The following is a 17,185-nucleotide window of genomic DNA, read 5'->3' as shown; positions in this document are numbered from 1 at the left end:
TTTGACTGTTTCATGATGCTTTATTCTTTAATGCTGGAACCATCTCACTGCTGAGGTCTGTGCTACAAATCAATTGCCTTTTAATACTCCAGCGCTGGCCCACGGTTCCAGCACGCTGTGACACGCACAGTGCAGCTGCAGTTCACATGCCACTGCAGCATCTCTCTCATATATCCTCCCACCTTTTACTGAGGGCAGGTCCTTCTACTCTGCACTTCCCCTGGGTAAGGAGATAGGCCTCCTGTGGCTTCTGCAAAGGGCATCTCATGAAAAGAGTATGAATATGAGGAATAGCATGAGACAGAAAATCTGCAAACAATTAGTGGGTTGAGGTCACCCTTTTTCAGTCCAGTAGCCTGAAAACTGTACTTTTACCCCTGACTTTCCTTTTCTGTCCCTATTGAGCCCAAAGCCAGAACAAATGCCTCCATCCTATCTCCTTTTGACAACACATGACTTTAATCACATTAATTATTCTGTTCCAGCAATTATTCTATTTTGGCAGTCATTCTTCTTGGGGTTTAGGCAGGATTTTAGAAGTGGTATTTTGTGTTCTGAAGTAGTCTGTGAAATAAAAGCTGTCTGGTCTGGTTACCTTGGATTAGCACAGAAAACTGCCTATAGAATCAAGAAAAAATAAACCCAACACCAGTTTAGCTTAGGGGAAGGTGTCTATAGAGAATTTGCATGACAATGTACTGAGAGGCAGCTAACAATAGGAAATGACACAGTCTGACATGCTGGATACCAAACTGGAGAGGACAGATGAGTACAAAAAGACAATCAGAGAAATATTTTCAGGGCTTTCATAGCTACAGCTTAAATTAATTACTAGAAAAGGTTTTCTTAAAAATTCTTTTCCGTGGATAACGTGTTTCTTTGTTGGAGAGGAGGAGGTCAGCTGGACACTGTCGCCCTGGGCTGTGTTTACTGAAGAGATGACAGAGCTGGCTTGTGGAAGAGATTAGCTCTGGCTCCATCAATCACAGAATGAGTGGCTAAGGGACAGCTGACATTCACAGCAGTCCATGACGTGCTTGTGTGGCCTCTTTTTGTGACTGCAAAAATAGGGCCACAATGGCAGCTTCCCAGACAGAGCCTCATAGAGAAGCTACAGACAAGAGAAAAGCAGCAGCTTTGTGTGCTAGAAGGTTGTATTTGCAAAAACCCATGGATAGACTGGGGATGAACAAGCTGTGGGACAGGAAAGCTAGGAAAGAACTGGGACTGGTCAGTGAGAGAGAACACCAAAGCATGGATCAGGGTGTTAATTAGTAGTGACAAAGAGACACATTTCTAATGATTAGAGATTGTACAGAGTCTTACCATCTTCAGTAAAAATGGGAGCAGTATGCAAGTAGTGGATGATGTTAGGGTCTTGCTCAAAGGGACATTCCACTTGCTTCCATGTTATAAATTCTCCTACTTGCTTAGCCAGTTCCAGAAATTTCTGTAAACATGAAATCATTCCACTCAGATTATCTCACATTCAGTGTTTGTTGGTCTGCACTGAAAATTGCAGGCAAACTGTCTCAGTGCTATCAGAATGGAATAGGTAAAAACATTGTTCAGATCTTACTTCAAAGTTGACGTGTCCATTTGGAAGGCGATTAGCACATCCTTCATTCAAAAAATAAATGTCTTTGATCAATAGGCTGAAGAAGGGGATCACAATCTGCGAAGAGAAATGACATAACTATTATCTTTCCAGTTCAGTATTTTCTCTGCATGAAAGAACAACTCAATTGGGAGAGAGGAGAATAAAGAAATATTAACTTTTCAGTGTGCTATGCACTTAAAAAGCAGCACAATAACAGGCAGGCAAAAGGGCAGTAGTGTATAGAGAGACCTTCAGCCATCAGGAGAATGTATGCTGAGATGAAAGTGAATGAACACAATGTTCACTGAGCACAGTAACATGACTAAGAAAATGCTAATAATCCAGTTTATTATCAACAGCATCACTGCCTGATGACAAGATCAGACAGCAAAGAGCAAAATAACATTTCACAACTCTTCCCTTTTCTGTTGTGTCTTTGTAAGCAAAGATGCTGAATGCACAAACCAAGCAATTTAAAGACAGTTGGGAATCAAAGAATCAGTACTGTCCCTGAGAGGAAAGGCAGAATAAAATTTCATGACCAAGGACTTGTCTACAAACAGTTAATGGGAAGCTGTTTCATGTTCAACAGCTCCATGCATGGCTACCTCTCGAGGCATGTAATTTCCTTCCTGGTGCCTGATTAGTACAACCTGCTTCTCCAAATTAACCCACAGACAGTAGGATTGAAAATATTAAGCTGGTTGACAGGAAAGTGCCAACAGTAGCCAGAGAGACCATTGTAGTGCTCAAAATTAGCCCTGGCCATCATCCAGGGCAGAGTGGCATATGCAGTGATCCAAGCCTTCCCCCTAACCAACCAGAGGTGGGTCATAATTTGCTATAAAAACGTCTACTCTGGGTAAGACTCTTGAAATTAATGGAATTTCAACAGGGATAAATTTGATGCCAGATGTTGTACAGCAGAACACAGTAACAATGACCCTTAAGTGAATCCCCAGCATTCCAGCAGAGATCCAGAGCGAAGCAGCGTTGTTCCAGGTCCTCTTGTGAGACAACTCCAAGAGGAAAGAAAGGTAAGACAAAGGGCCAGTCCATGACAAGGCTGACTCCCAGGGCTCTGGGGTTTGATAGTCAAATCTCAGTCTCCCCACCTCTCCAGCAGTGACACGCAACAGAAAAAGGCTGCTTGGAGGGTTTGAGCTGTAAGGTCAGCAACCTGAGAGCATTTTCCTGTGGCAGCAACACCTGTCTTTTAAGCCACCAAGTATAAACTTAATCACCATGACCATGCACAGTGCATGGCAGAGTGTCCAAATGCTTCCACTGGCCTACTTGTATATTAACTGAACTGTAGTTTGTTATCAGCACCAAAGCTAAAGTGCCTTCATGGCAAGTAAGACCAGCCAAGGCAGCAATCCTTTAGTTAAGTATTTAATGTTGCACTGTTATTCCATCTCATGCTGTACATCAGCTGTAACGGGATATGAAATGGACCTAGAACAGGATTGGCAGCTGTTATTTTCCAGTTTACAGCCTTCACGTTGCTAGGAGTGCAAACAAGTCACAGACATGAAAACCCTCACTGAGGCAAGGAGTCCACAAGCCACTACCAACACGTGCTGTGAAAATGGAAGCCAACTTCTGTTCCAGCTAAAATACCACATCCAGTAAACAGCTAAAGATCTGCATCTCTGCTGGCTTTTTTATGGGACAGATAAACTCTGTAATGCCACTGCAGCACCCATAAAAAAGCCTAGACTGACACTCCAAGAGCCATTGGCATTATCCTGATAAAATTCAGAATGAAAACAAAGCACATCCTATCCCCCTGTCAGGGTCAGGTGGAACAATTTCTAAGCAAATTGAGCTAAGTGTGTTTCAGGACTCGTTTTCACAATATTCAAACTAGATCAACAAACCTGCAGTAAACAATATAATTCAGTCTGTGATTTATTTTCTACCAAAAATGATGATGACCACTGTAACCACTGTGGACAGATAGAGAGCTGGAGCCAGACACTGATCCACAGCTAGAAATGACTGCCAAGTTCTGTCTACATATTTTTTTTGCAGGCAGATGCGAGCTTGTCCTGCCCTGCTCCACACTGCCTGGGAGCAAGGTCACCACCATTAGTGGTACTGAACAGGAGTGAAAAGCCTTGCTGAGAGGGAAGGTACATGAATGTGGGCTCAATGCCATGCTAATACAGCTACAAAGCCACCAGTCAGCTGAGAACATGGCAGAGCTCATTCTCATCTGCATCCAAAAGGTGCCAAAGGCATACTCGAGGATACCAGTTCTTTACACATTTTCATGGGATTTCTGTCTTTGGGTCACCATTTATTTCCCCAATAAAAATGTATTATCCAGTATGTTTTGCTTTCCAAATTTATGTAGGAAAACCAACAAAAGTGGTTTGGCTTCAATCCAGGCACTTTACTAGCATAAAATCTAGGTTAGTGCCAGAAACTCATATTTCTCTCTGTTTTGATTCCCCCCCTCCGTGCCATCCAACCCACCCACATGCTGAAGCACAACTGCCTCCTGCAGAAAGAAGGAAGTTAATGAGATCCAACATGTTCTTCCTCCACAGCATCAGACAGCAACAACACATGGCACTGCACTGTACATACTCCCAACATTTCAAAGCCAGGGACAAGTCATTAGCACAGTGCAGGGTTTCCCTGTGGAATGACTTAATTTCGGAGGTGTCACAGGTCGTTTGACTGCATAGACAAAACCAGACTTAGTTACTAATGAGTAACACCCCTCTGCAAGCACAGTTCACTTTGAAGATAAAAATTTTCTTCAGAGTGAGCTTTGCTATGTGTTTGCCAAGAAGCAACATAACATTTTCTATCAAAAAAAGCAATCGTGTTCTTTCAATTTTCTTCAAGCTCATTAAAATAAATAAGTCTTGCTTATAAAAAGAAACAATATTCCTTAATCCTACAGCAAGCATTACATGATCTGCTTTATCTGACACTGTAAAATACTGTTTGAATAGCTACCAAATCATATCCTGGAGCATTTTCTTGAACTAATGTTCAGAAAATAGAATATGGCTTTTTCTGATGTAAAGTAGATTCCTTTTGATCTAATAACCTCTCTGCCCTCAGTATTAACCAGCTAGGGGTAGAGATATGACAGAGATTGCTGACTTCACAGGAAATTAAGTCAAACTCTAAAGAATTGGTTTGAATATCTATCATGGTCACAGAAGAACTAAACTGCAAAAGCACCTCAGACTGACAGGTCCTCACTGCAGTGCGTGAGAGTTAAAAGAATTTCTTTGCCAGTCCCAAACATCCAAAGCCATCATCCCTCCTTTGCACAGAGAAGTGCTTTTCAGAACAACTCAGTGTACTCCCATTGCAGCTGAGTCAGCCTGCCACCAGATGCTGATCTCATTTCACTGTAAATGCTGGGACATTCCATTAGCTTCAGCAGATTTACATCAAATTTACAAGGGTGTGAGATTAGCATCTGGTCTGGCTCCTCTAGTGAATGAATACTAAATTCCATATTATTCTTGTTCCTGCAGTATCTACTTTACCTTTGCCATGCCCTGTGCAGAGATTACCCATTTCTGACTATGGGCAATTGTAGTGTTAAATACAAACCCTCTTCCATAAAGCAAAAAAAAAAATAGAGAATTGAATGGAGAAATAAGAAAATTAACAAGAAACACACTGGGGCACAAAACAGGAGGATCCTGCACTCCAACATCTTGTCAGTCTGATTTTTGCAGCATCAGTGACATGTCAGAAAGCTCCGTATCTGCCCTGAACACTTGATGAAACACTTCCATTCTTGCTCAGTGAGATGGCAGCAACAACCAAATGAAACGAAAATTCACAAGGACAGAATATCACTCCAAATTTGCTGCAATGGATTCAGACTAGACTCCTTTGCAGTGCTTGTGGTAAGTCATCTTTTCCTAATGTAACTGGAGAACCACCTCATCTCCAGTGCTGTGCCCTCTCTCTCCATCTCACATCACACTCTGCACAATAGGGGCTTGTCTGCCAGAGCCTCGAGCACGGTTGTACCAAAGCACAGTTCCACCTGGGCCTGCCAGGCTGATGCTCCATACCAAAATGAAAGTCATTTTTAGGCTGGAATACCTGTTCCATCAGGTTTATCGACCTAAACAATGTGAATTTCCCAGGGATATAGAGATGTTTGCAACAACATCCTCCACGCTGTGTGTCCTGCCCTCTCCAGCCCCCCGGTGTCTGAGAGCAAGTCCACAAAGCCCTTGGACCCACTTCAGACTCTTTCAGCCACAGATTTACATTTCCAGTTGCATTCAGCAGCGCACAAGCCTCGCACTGGTGACCCATGGAAGGGAGGAGAACATCTGCATCAAGCCTTTGAGCCACTGGCTCCCAGCAGCAATGCACTGCACCCCTGTGGAGATGGAGATGTGGTCACACCCACCTTCTCCCTGTTGCTGTGTGCCGTCAGGGACCTGTGGGCAGCCCCCCGCAGCGCTGTTCGGTAGTTGTAGAAGTTACCAGTGGGGTCCATCTGGTGCTGGATGCACAAAAGAAGACACTGTTGGTTAGAAGGCAAGCCGGGTCCTCCAAAAACAACTTTACACTCAGTTGTAGCAAACCCTGAGCAGAGCTTAGCCTACATCTTGAAAAGGTACGTCTTCAGAATCCACACACCCGCAGAACTGCACGCACCAAAGACACAGTGAGAGGTTACAGCCCATGGCTGTTCACACCTTTGATTTTTCTACTAACAGCTTACTGAGCTTTTATGTGAAAGAATAAGGACTACACACTTTATATCTGCCAAAGAATCTCCAATACAAAAAAACCAACCCTGGGCCATTGTTCACTCAACATCCAAGGTACAGACTCAGAACTTTACATTCAGCATCAATGGAAGCACTATGGCATATATGCTCATATTTCTATTTTTTTTTATTTCTCCTATTTATTTGAGTGTCTGAATCCCCTCTACATATCAGCAGCTTCACATCTTCCTCACTGCACCTGGGAAATTTCAGCTTAGAATCTGGCCCTCTGCCTGTCAAACGTGCCTGCAAACATCTCATACCTGGGTAATAATGTGAAAATTCCCAAACAAAAAAATCCAGAATATAATTCAAGCAGTACATCAGCACCTTTCTTTAATTTTTCTTTTCTTTACCTCGAGAATGAAAAATTTGGCTGTTTTCACTTTTGACCAAGTCTTCTTTAGCCTGGAAACTGGGCTCATGTTCATTCCAGCTATGAGTGAGAGAGAAAAAAAGAGAGTCATGGATAAGAACTGGGCTTCCTTTTTCATCTGCGACAGCTGATGGAGAGACCTGGTTAGAAGCTGTACTTACAAATGATTGCCATCAGCGAATTAAAATTCCCTATGTTAAAGCACTCTCGGGCAACATCAATGAAGAATTCAATGACTTGTGCTCGCTGTTTCTTTTTTGCAGGCTGTAAATTAAAATAAATGAATATCTGTAATAAGCAGAGGCAGAACTGGAGGTCATCCTAGGCATTTGTACCATGTACTGCATGGTTCCATGCACAGTTTGGACCATCTGCTATTAGTCATTGTCCCTAATTCTGTTCCAGCAATCCAGTGGATGCTGGTGAGTGGCAGCCTCCAAAATCAAAGCTCTCATGGCAGTGACACAGAAGAAACCCACAGCAATCCCCAGGCTGGCCTCAGTGACTGTTCAGTGCTGGAACAGGCAGCCCAAGCAGGGCCTCAGCTCCCTGCTGGCCTCTCTCCAGTCACTGGGCACATCAGCACAGACTTTCCTAAGGGCAGGATTTCACACCCATATAACAGCAGCATCCTTGTCCCAGAAAGAGTTTGTTTCACTGCATTAATCCCTTTCCCCTCTTCTGTCCCTTCCAGCAATACAGCCAGGCCAAAAGGTAGTGTGCATTTTAAATACACATTTTAATTGGACTGGAATCACCCTCCCTTTCCCAAAGATGATCTTCAAGTGGTAATTCTTATGTGTCATGGGTTATCCAGGCTCTTTAAACTATTATTATTCATCCCTTCCACACCCATTTCAAAGGGGAAAACATTAATTGCATTTTGACGGGGCCAAATTAAACAAACTAAAACCATGACCAAGTTAAGAAACAACAGTCACAGCTACAGTAGTGGGCAATGGGACAAAGAGCCATGCAGTGGGAATTTACACACACAACAGAGCCTTAGGATGACAGGTAACAAATACGGCTCCACCAGAATCTTTTCCAGCAGAAATCTCACAGGATAATTCGAGACATTTTTTCCTCTCTTTTTCCCTGCAGGGTTCATTATTCCACACTGTGCTCCTACTACATCAAGAGAACAGTGCATCCCTCGTGTGCTGCCGGCTCTGCTTTGCAATACATTTGTCATTTATCAGGTCGCTTCTGCAAGTGCAGTATCACTAAAACTTCCCATCAGGTGCTTTGCTGGGTCATAAGAAATAAATCCCCAGGTTTGCTTATTAATGTAAGATCTCAGAGTGGTACCTCAGGCGTGTGGTAAAACACGCCACATACTTTTGACTTACCATGCAAATTTCTGTTGCTACGAGATAGCAGAGTCTGTTGAACCATTTCACATAGGCCTCAAGGTTACTCGTCTTCTTCTGTTCACTGAAACAAGTCTGGGGAGGGAAAAAAAGCCACAGAAAGATCTAACTGTGTTCCAGGTAGCTGGCTGATCACTAAGACAAATGCTGCACAAAGGTGATGATGACTGGCCACATCTCTCTCATGCACGTGGAAGACTGTGCACTGAGGGCCCTTTTAAAAGTGGGTGGGTGGGTGGGTGGGTGGCTGGGTGGCAGAGGGGGGTCCAGCTGAGTGTGTCACACTGCTGGTGTTTTCTGTACCATTCACACTGGGGTACAGAAAACAGCCTGTTTTGCCTGCAGCAAGTGTTCACTGACACCGGCTGCACTGATCCTTGTTCACTGGCATATGAACAGCTGGGGCATTGCAGGCTTCTGACAGCAACAAGAATATGCAGACAAAATAAGACAGGCACAGCCTTCCACAGCACGCCCAGTCTGTGGCCTTGATTCTGGGACTCCCTTCAGTAAATGCAATCACCCACAGCCCTTTTCTGGAGGGGAGAGACCAGAATTTAGTGAAGTGTACAAGAGATAAGCAAGAGAAAACACAGTTCTAGTTGGTTGTTTATGAAAAATACCCAAACTATTTCCCTGATTGAGTTTTCAGGAAAACAGGTTCTTAGTGACCAGCTCTGCCATGAGGGCTGCACTTGAACAGGTCACTTACATGATAGAGACACTTCAGTGATAAGAGCCATTACAGGAAGCACATTTTTCACTTACTTATATAAAACTGAACATAAATTCCCATAACTGATACAGGCTGTGGGAGCAGATACTTGGCTGAACTCTTCCAGTTCCTTTGTCATCAACAGATAATTTGACTTCAGAGGAGTGATAGGGCAGCTCGCACAGCCTGAAGATGTTGCTTGGGATTATAAGAATTCAAGTCCTTTTCCCAGCCCTAAGTTGTTAGACAGTCCACGTATGACACACAGCTCTCTGGAGTTCATGAGATTTGTTTGAACATTCATTAACATCCACTAGAGGGTACCAGAGAATACTGATTTTTTTTATTTCATTAGGATGATCATTTCCCAGCACTACTATAAACACGTGTCATTAAGAAGAAAATCACAATGCATAAGCACAGATCCATTAATGTCAATGGGATCACTCATATTATGTCGGGCAAACAAATGACTAAGAACCCCTTCAGTAATGAGGCTTAATTGGATTCCCAAGGTAATTCCAAGTAAGAAAATATTCACCTGTGATTCTGTATACAGGCGTGTTTAGAAACAGAAATCACAGTACCATGCTATGGAGGAGCAAAGCTTAACAAAGCTGGAATTCTGAGGCACTTTATGAATAGACTACATATACAGTAACAGTGTATTTTTAAAGCATCTCAAAAGTAAATGTCAGCAAGCAGCATGCAAATACCAGAAAACCCAAAGGAAACTCAAATCAGCCCCAGTGTACGCACAGCAGCTGCTTTTCACGAGCTCTGTTTCTTGTTCCCTGTTACAGCAAAAAATACACAAAACCCCATTTTTGTTCCAAATATGGTATTTCCATCTCAGCACTGTTGTCCTGTGCCAGGGCGTAAGGACCACAGATAATAATACGAAACTTGTGAAAAATGTGCAGCAGTTAAAGTTGAGACAGACTGCTTTTTAAAGGTTAAGCTTTATAAATGGCAGCAATATTTAGCACCTCCCAAGCATCTTCCATCTGCAACTCAGAATGCTTGATAAACATTCATAAGTGAAGCCTTTTGAAACCCTCGCACAAGAAAGATGTTTAATATGATCTTCAGCTGGAGGGAATTCAGACCTGAGCCAACTCCCTGTGCTCAACAGGGGTGTTCTTCACAGGTCAGGGAAAATGTGACTCCACGTAGGGTTTGTGCTGCCACACAGGGCAAAGGAGCTGGGGAAGGGTCTGGAGCACATATCTGATGAGGAGAGGCTGAGGGAGCTGGGGGGAGCTCAGCCTGGAGAAAAGGAGGCTCAGGGGGGACCTTCTTGCTCTCTATGACTTCCTGGAAGGAGGTTACAGTGCAAGCAAGGGGTTCCTTCCTAAAGAATGTGACCAGTGCTCAGAATATCTGGAACTGAATCTCTGTCATTTCCCTCACCCTGAAACCAACTGCAGAATCTCTGTGGCTCTAAGAAGAAGAATGCTGCACTCCTCATCCATCCATCCATCCATCTTTTCACCATTACAAGCTTTGTGCAGCACTACAAACACATGTTCAGCATCCAGTGAGGAAATTCTGCCATTGATGTATGATCTCAGTGGGAGCCCACATGCAGTTCAGGGGAAGAATTTTCCACCCTCTTTCTTTTCAGACAATATGTGAAATCTCTGACTCTCCCTCTCCAGCTAGGAAGTCTCTTTCCTCATTGAGGCACTCACTGAAATGCTGCTTCAGACCCCAGTGGAATCAGTGGAAAGACTCCAAGTGGCTTTCACAGCCTTTGGATGAAGCCCTGGTCAGGCACTCCACTCCCTGTGGTGCTTTGGGTTAACAGCTGTTGTGTGGAGAGAGAGGAGTACGTTGATTCATGATGCACTGACTCATTACTGTGGTGTCTGGGCACACACTCTGGGCATTACATCACATCCCGAGCCTCTAAACCTTCAACAGAGGGAACAGACATTCCCTGGATGTGTAAAGCCACAAACCATCCATCCCAGTCAAAGCAGGTCGGGAGGAACAAGCCAGAAAACAGAACATCAAAGGTGCTGGCCAGTCTTTTACTCTCACCAGGAAGGAATGGCAATGACCTGCCAGGGCAAGTTCTGCCAACAGGTCCCATCCTTGATGGGAGGACACAGGTCACCACTTGGCCTGGCCTCGGTCAGCACGTGCCTCAGGCCCTGCTCTTGGCGACCTCATCACACCAGTTCACCTGGGCAAACATCACAGGAGACACTTTGCATGCAGAGAAACCATACCTTGGTGCCATCCAGAGGGTCTTTATGTACAAATGCCTGCACAAATTCCTCGGGTCCAATGTGACTTAACCTTTCCTGTTGGGGGGGAAGAGAGAGGGAAAAAATCAGAAAGCACCCCAGAATCTCCTATTTCCCTTGGTAAGGCATTGCCATTATCTGTCACCTCTGAATGGTGTTAACTGAGCTGGTAGACAGCCAACCAACACTACACATTAAAATTCATAAGAACAATTAGAACTATTTCAGCAGAAAGAAGAAAATGAGCATAAATATGTCTCATTACTGACAAGCCACAGTAAGAGTCCCCTCCACTGTGCTGGATGCACAGGGCTCTATCTGGGAGCCAGCAAATCTCAGTTCTGTGCTTGATGCTGCCTCAGACCTGCTATGGTCCAGCAAATAACTGTTTTAAATAAGCAGCAAATAATTCTTACTAACAACTAAGCACCAGACAGTTTCAGTGCAGAGTACTTGGTGTATCACATGTAGTAATGAAAAAGAAGGCAGAGAGCATTGGTTACAGTACAGTGGAATGAAAACCTCTAACTGCATCTGTTTTAAAAAGGCAGTGATGCCTCAGTTACAGGGAATCTCCCCTTGGAAGACAGTTGTACTATGGAGGAAAAAAAAACAAAAGCAAGAAAAAGACTCCAGGCAAAAGAAATTCTACTCTCTGGCTTAAGTTACATAAAGCAAGGAGAGCCAAAGAGAGCCTGCATGTTCTGAAAACTAACCTAGGTTAGTTTTCCTATATTTGGGATCCTATATTTGGGATTTCTGAACCATTCCACTTCTTGACAATAGAATATCAACTACCTTCAGAATTCCCAAGGCTAATTTAATGATATTCACTCCAATCCACAATCCATTTCATGGTTTGCTTTCCCAGCCTTCCTCTCAAGGATGAACAGTGTCCACAGGACAGGCAGCAGGGAGTCATCAGAGCAACAGGAGATCTGCAGAGGGCAGCAATGTTTTACGTTCTCCTGTGCACATCCAGGAGGTCTGCAGGGAGGACCTGACCCTGGGAGAAGGGTGTGCAACACAACAGGCTGTCCAATGTTTTGGCACCGCAACTGGAGTGATTACCAACAAGAGCCTGTTTGGGAGAGGACTGCAGCCCAACGGGGGGAACAGCAGGACTTCCTGTGGGTGGTATCTGCACACCCAAAGGGAAGAATGAAAACCATATCAGACAACTCAGATGCTTTGTGTATCAAGAGGAATGGATCTGAACTGCTAAAATTCCTTCCAAATTGACAGAAGGGTTAATGACCAGCCATTTCAACAGCACCTGCAGGTTGTGGGGCTCTGAGCACCTTATAGAAGTGACCTTCCTGAGACTTGATCTTCCTGGGACTGTGATTCACATTTCACAAATAAGCAAGCTGAAGTGCAGTGACCCTCCCCAACATGCACAGGAACACTCTGATTTACAGTTTTCTTCCCAAGCATCCCTTAACCTGTCAAACCCTGCCTCCTGCTGCAGTGCTGATACAGCATGGGATGTGCTGCAGCAGTACAGACATTTTTTAGTTATGTCTGGAATACTTAGCTGATGGCTTAAAATAATACCTCTGGCTGCAGAAGTTGGGAACCATTCCCACTTACCAGCTCCACATGTGTCAGCTGCTGAGCCAGAGTGTAGGGGTCACTGCAGACACTCAGGATTTCTCTCTGAATTGATGGGGGTTTAGTTTTAAAGGCAACCAGCTTGTCAGAGACAGCAGCACTGATCTTGACAATCCCTTCTTGCCCATGGCTGAGGGTGGCAAGCTTCTGATTCAGGGTTTGCAAAAGCTGATTCATCTTTTTCCAGTAGGCCTGGAGAGACAGGGAGAGAAAGAAACATAAGCCACTTAGAAAATTTGACAAAGGAGTGTTTTTGTGCTGAATTTTCCCTTCTGCAAGATACTCCTAAGCCAGCAACAGGTCACCATTTTATTTCCAACAAGCCTATTTCAGAATAACCAGTTGGCTTAATTACAGTTCTCTGCCCTGGACCACAGAAAGAGACTGCAGTCAAGAGAAGAGGCAGGCAGGACTGGTGGGTTGGGCTGGCACTGATACTCCCATATTCCTGCCAACATCAGGGTCAGAGGAGAGGGAATGCTAAACATGAGTTACTGCAGCTTTCTGGAGCACAGCAGCATTCAGTACCTATCCTTTATACCAGCTACATGTTGGCTGAGAACTCTACCTGTTAATGGTGCCTTGTCAACTCTTATTTATTAGGAGTAAGAAATGTTTCTAACACTATTCTCTCCATCCTTTTGAGCTGAATGCAGCAGGAGCATGCTGCTGCTGCTTGCTACCCAGGTGGAGTGGTTGGAGCATCGAGTAGCTTTGAGTATTTAACATCCAAAATGTTAATTGCTACTGAAGGAAGCTCATACTGTATTCTGAGCACAGCCATGTGCTCAGCAGGATGATCATTACTAAGGTGCCCAGGTGGTTCTCAGAGCTGGAGCAGCTCCTTACAGACTATGAGTGGAGCTGCTGGCCATGGAGGATGGGCAGAAAGAAATGACTTCAGCTCTTCATGACTGACAGATGCAGACATCACAGGACTAAGATAATGGACAGAACTGGTAGATGGGCTCTAAAGACAAGGATTGATTGGAAATGCCCTTGGCAAAAGCCATACATGCAGGATCAAGTATACCCTGCTGAGGAATATGGTCTCATGGGCTTTCCCAGCCAGAGAAATGAGCACTGGGCATGGGTGCAGTGGGTGCTTGCCCAATTTCAAAGAGCATGGTCACTTGGGAGAACAGTTTACAGGCTGGTGACTGCCAGCAACTCTTCTGGCACAAAGACACACAGCAGAGATCCCCTGGCTGCTCACGAGTGGAATAACTCCTCGCTCCCCATCCAAACAAGATTTAATAATGACAAGTTGCCAGTAACATCAGTTTGTCATCTGTCAGTGAGGAACCTGGGCTGGCAAGGAGCCTCTGTTCCACCTGCACTGCGCAGATGTTCACCCTGGCACCCTGCACGCCCTGCTCACCACCAGCACAGGAGCTGGGGGAGATGGTGCCTCCCACAAAGACCAGCACACACCTGTGTCACGTCCCAAGCTGGACACAGCCCAAGGGAGCTCCTGGGAAGTACTGAATCCTGTGGTTTAGATCCAGCCTTTGTCTCCTTCAGAGTTTTGTAGGCTGTGGATAGTCTTCAGTGTTAGGCATTGACAGCACTTGTGTTTAAGGAACCAGAAACCAGAGTCAGTGCCCTTTTTGCCTACACAGAATCCCATCTGCACCCTGGAAGTAGCACGTTCTTCTACTTTACAGTGAAGAATAACATGGATACACCTACTGTGTCTTCATTACAGGAAAGGCTGGAGACCTTTAGAACATCCCAAGTGCTTCAACTTTTGAGACAACACTTTGTAACTTTGACGCATCTTTTCTAACAGAAGGTTTCACATTGCTGAGGACCCTCTCCTTCCACTCAAGAAAGACATCCTCTTGAGCTGGCCCAGAACGTGGGCCAGATAAGCAGGATGTAGACAGGCTTTTTTTTTTTTTTGGAAAAATAAAGCTGTTAAGTCTGAAATGAAGCAAGCATCTAGAAGGCAAGAGGACTTGTCTTGGAGAATGACAACACAGAATGTATTTGGAAGCAAATCACACAGCAAGAGTGAAAATTGAGTGAGGAAAATAAAAGCCCACCTTCATTTTTTATCTGTTATGGGTGTGTATTAGCTCCAAGCAAAAGAGACTACAGGCCTTCTTCATGTAATTCCTCATGCAAACAGGTGGTCACACTTTTGATTTACAAAGACTGTTCCGGACTCAAACTACTGACCACCATCTAAATATTTCTCTGTTTTACATCCAGGTGTGTTTGCAAATCTGCTTATGAACACAATGTTATTTTTTAGTGAAAACTCAAATAGTGACATATTTGGTTTTTTGTGAACATATTTTGTAAACAGGGAAATTAATTGGGGAGGGGGGGCGGGCAGGCACAGCACTGAAATCCAAGTTTTCTAATAAATATAAAACATCTGGCTAAAAGGCTTAGCTGGAAACCCAGTTATCTTTCTAAAAGGAGTTTGGATGAGAAATCTTGGACCAGCCATGTCTGTGCAGCATCAAATTCCTCACTGTTTGGATGAAAAGCCAAAAAGCAGCATAAAATTGCTTGGAAGACATGTATATTAGCCAGTCTTTCAATAGATCCTTATCAAGAGATCTAGTTTCACTTGGTTTTGTAGATCATATGGCACAAGAAACAGATATAGACAACAGTAATCAAAGACTCAGGTAAGCCAATCACTTAATAAAGAATGAAATGAGAGAGACACTTAAGGGACACAAAAAATTCCACAGAAATTAGACCTCTTGAAGATACAAGTGGTTGGGTGCACCCTTGCCCAGAAAGCTTTTCTGTGTGCATTGGAGGAAAAATTACAAAAACAAGGAAAAAAAATCCTGCTTTTGCCCTTGTAAAAGCATTTCCTGCCTTCTTTAAACCACATTCACTAAGTGAAAACAACATTGTTCATTACCTTCAATGTGCTGGTAATTATCTTGCCACAAAGTGACCCCCCACTGTACAGGGGCTGCATGCTGGACTCCATCAACCAATTTCACTTCACTGCCACATTAACAGTCAAAAGAAGCAACTACTGTTTAATATTTAAAGAAAATGTTTCGTTCTTAACTAGGAAAGTTCCTCTGAAGACAGCAGGCCTCAGCAGGTGGCTTAGGAGCTCAAATTTTAATTAAAATTTCTAGCTCTAAATGCAAATCACAGCACTTACTCAGAAATGCTTCGCAGCATGGACACCTTTCTAAGCACATCACAGAGCCTTCAGAAAGTGGACTCTACAAAGGACAGGAGCACACACTGCAGGGGAAAATCCTGCACTGACCTACATGGACTGCATGACATCACAAATCTTTCGGTCTTTATTTTCTGTGGTTCACAACAGGAACAACTTTCTTCCGAATGACTAACGGGCACCACCACTCTTCTGTGCTGTCCCTTAAAAAAGGAAATTTGCATTGTAGGATATGAGCTGTTTCTTAAATTAATTATTGATTTTGCTCAGGCATAATCACTTGCAATCACAGTGCCTGGTAATATCTGAAAAACAATGATTTGAGACTAATGTAGTCTGAGGGCTCCCAGGGCACCCACAAGCATTGGTACACAGCCAGGCACTCTCCAGAGCAAAGGTGTGCAGTGCTTGCTCAGGTTAGACAAATAAAACTATTGTTTTGTATGCAGAAAGTTGATTTACTGTATTTATGGCTCTTCACCAGGGCAACTACTGCTTTTAAAGAGCACACACAAAGCCCCTCTTCTTTGCCCTTTGGCTGGTTCCTTCTTCCCAGTGGGCATGATGTTGGTGGGTCTGTATGGGTTTCTCTCACTGATGCTGAAGGGCTGGAAGGCACCTTTTGTGGTGGTTGGCAGGAGCAAGTCCATTGCCTCTTCCCCTAGGGGGAGTTTCACTACTCTAGTTAATGGAACTGAAGCCACTTGGGCTCTTTTCTGAGTTTATTTTTGTTCCCTTCACCTCCATCACTGTGTCACACAGCTTCCCCTTCCCACCCCTTCTCTCCCACGGGCTGGCCAGCCCAGCCAGTGGATCCAGGCCAGCTTACAGCTCCCTGAAAGTGCCAGACATGATGCCAGCCCAGCCCAAGGGCAGCTGTTCCCATTTCTGACATATTTCATGTGCGTAGGAGGGCCCAATTTCATTTCTGTTGTGCTGCAGCCCTGCTGATTCCTTCTCTCCTCTCTTAGTCTCATGGGTATGTTCTTGTTGTTCTACTGAACTCCAGCCCTCTGTGGCTTGAGGCCAGGCCTTCAATGGAACTGAATTCTTCCACATCCCATGGTTAACCTAGAAGTAATTAGAGACTCTCTGTGTACTATTTGCTTATTATTTTTGTGGACTTTGTGGTCTTTTTAATGTTTCTGAACTAATTTATGGGGTTCACCCACCTGAATTTGCAAGCAGGTCTCCCAGAGACTCCATTCACTGTGACTTACTCTGCCACACACACAGCTCATGTTTGAGCACTGAGACCATACAGGCATCTACCCTGAGCTGCTGCTCAGCAGGCCACACACTGCTGTCTTC

At 44.2% G+C, this 17,185-nt stretch overlaps 1 protein-coding gene across 1 annotated transcript in view; it reads right to left on the bottom strand.

Moving 5' to 3' along the window:
* RASGEF1C (RasGEF domain family member 1C) overlaps positions 1 to 17,185 on the bottom strand; it is a 72,354-nt gene that overhangs the window by 8,600 nt on the left and 46,569 nt on the right. The window contains exons 5-12 of the mRNA XM_017827988.1: positions 12,688 to 12,900; positions 11,077 to 11,151; positions 8,104 to 8,199; positions 6,913 to 7,015; positions 6,732 to 6,811; positions 6,009 to 6,104; positions 1,580 to 1,675; positions 1,327 to 1,450 (exon numbers count right to left, since the gene is read on the bottom strand). Of these exons, the coding sequence (XP_017683477.1) occupies positions 1,327 to 1,450; positions 1,580 to 1,675; positions 6,009 to 6,104; positions 6,732 to 6,811; positions 6,913 to 7,015; positions 8,104 to 8,199; positions 11,077 to 11,151; positions 12,688 to 12,900 (883 nt within the window). The remainder of the gene's footprint in view (positions 1 to 1,326; positions 1,451 to 1,579; positions 1,676 to 6,008; positions 6,105 to 6,731; positions 6,812 to 6,912; positions 7,016 to 8,103; positions 8,200 to 11,076; positions 11,152 to 12,687; positions 12,901 to 17,185) is intronic.

The sequence above is a fragment of the Lepidothrix coronata genome, unplaced genomic scaffold (assembly GCF_001604755.1).
Source record: "Lepidothrix coronata isolate B3197 unplaced genomic scaffold, Lepidothrix_coronata-1.0 Scaffold144, whole genome shotgun sequence".
NCBI lineage: Eukaryota > Metazoa > Chordata > Aves > Passeriformes > Pipridae > Lepidothrix > Lepidothrix coronata.
This window is presented reverse-complemented; position numbering and strand designations above follow the sequence as displayed.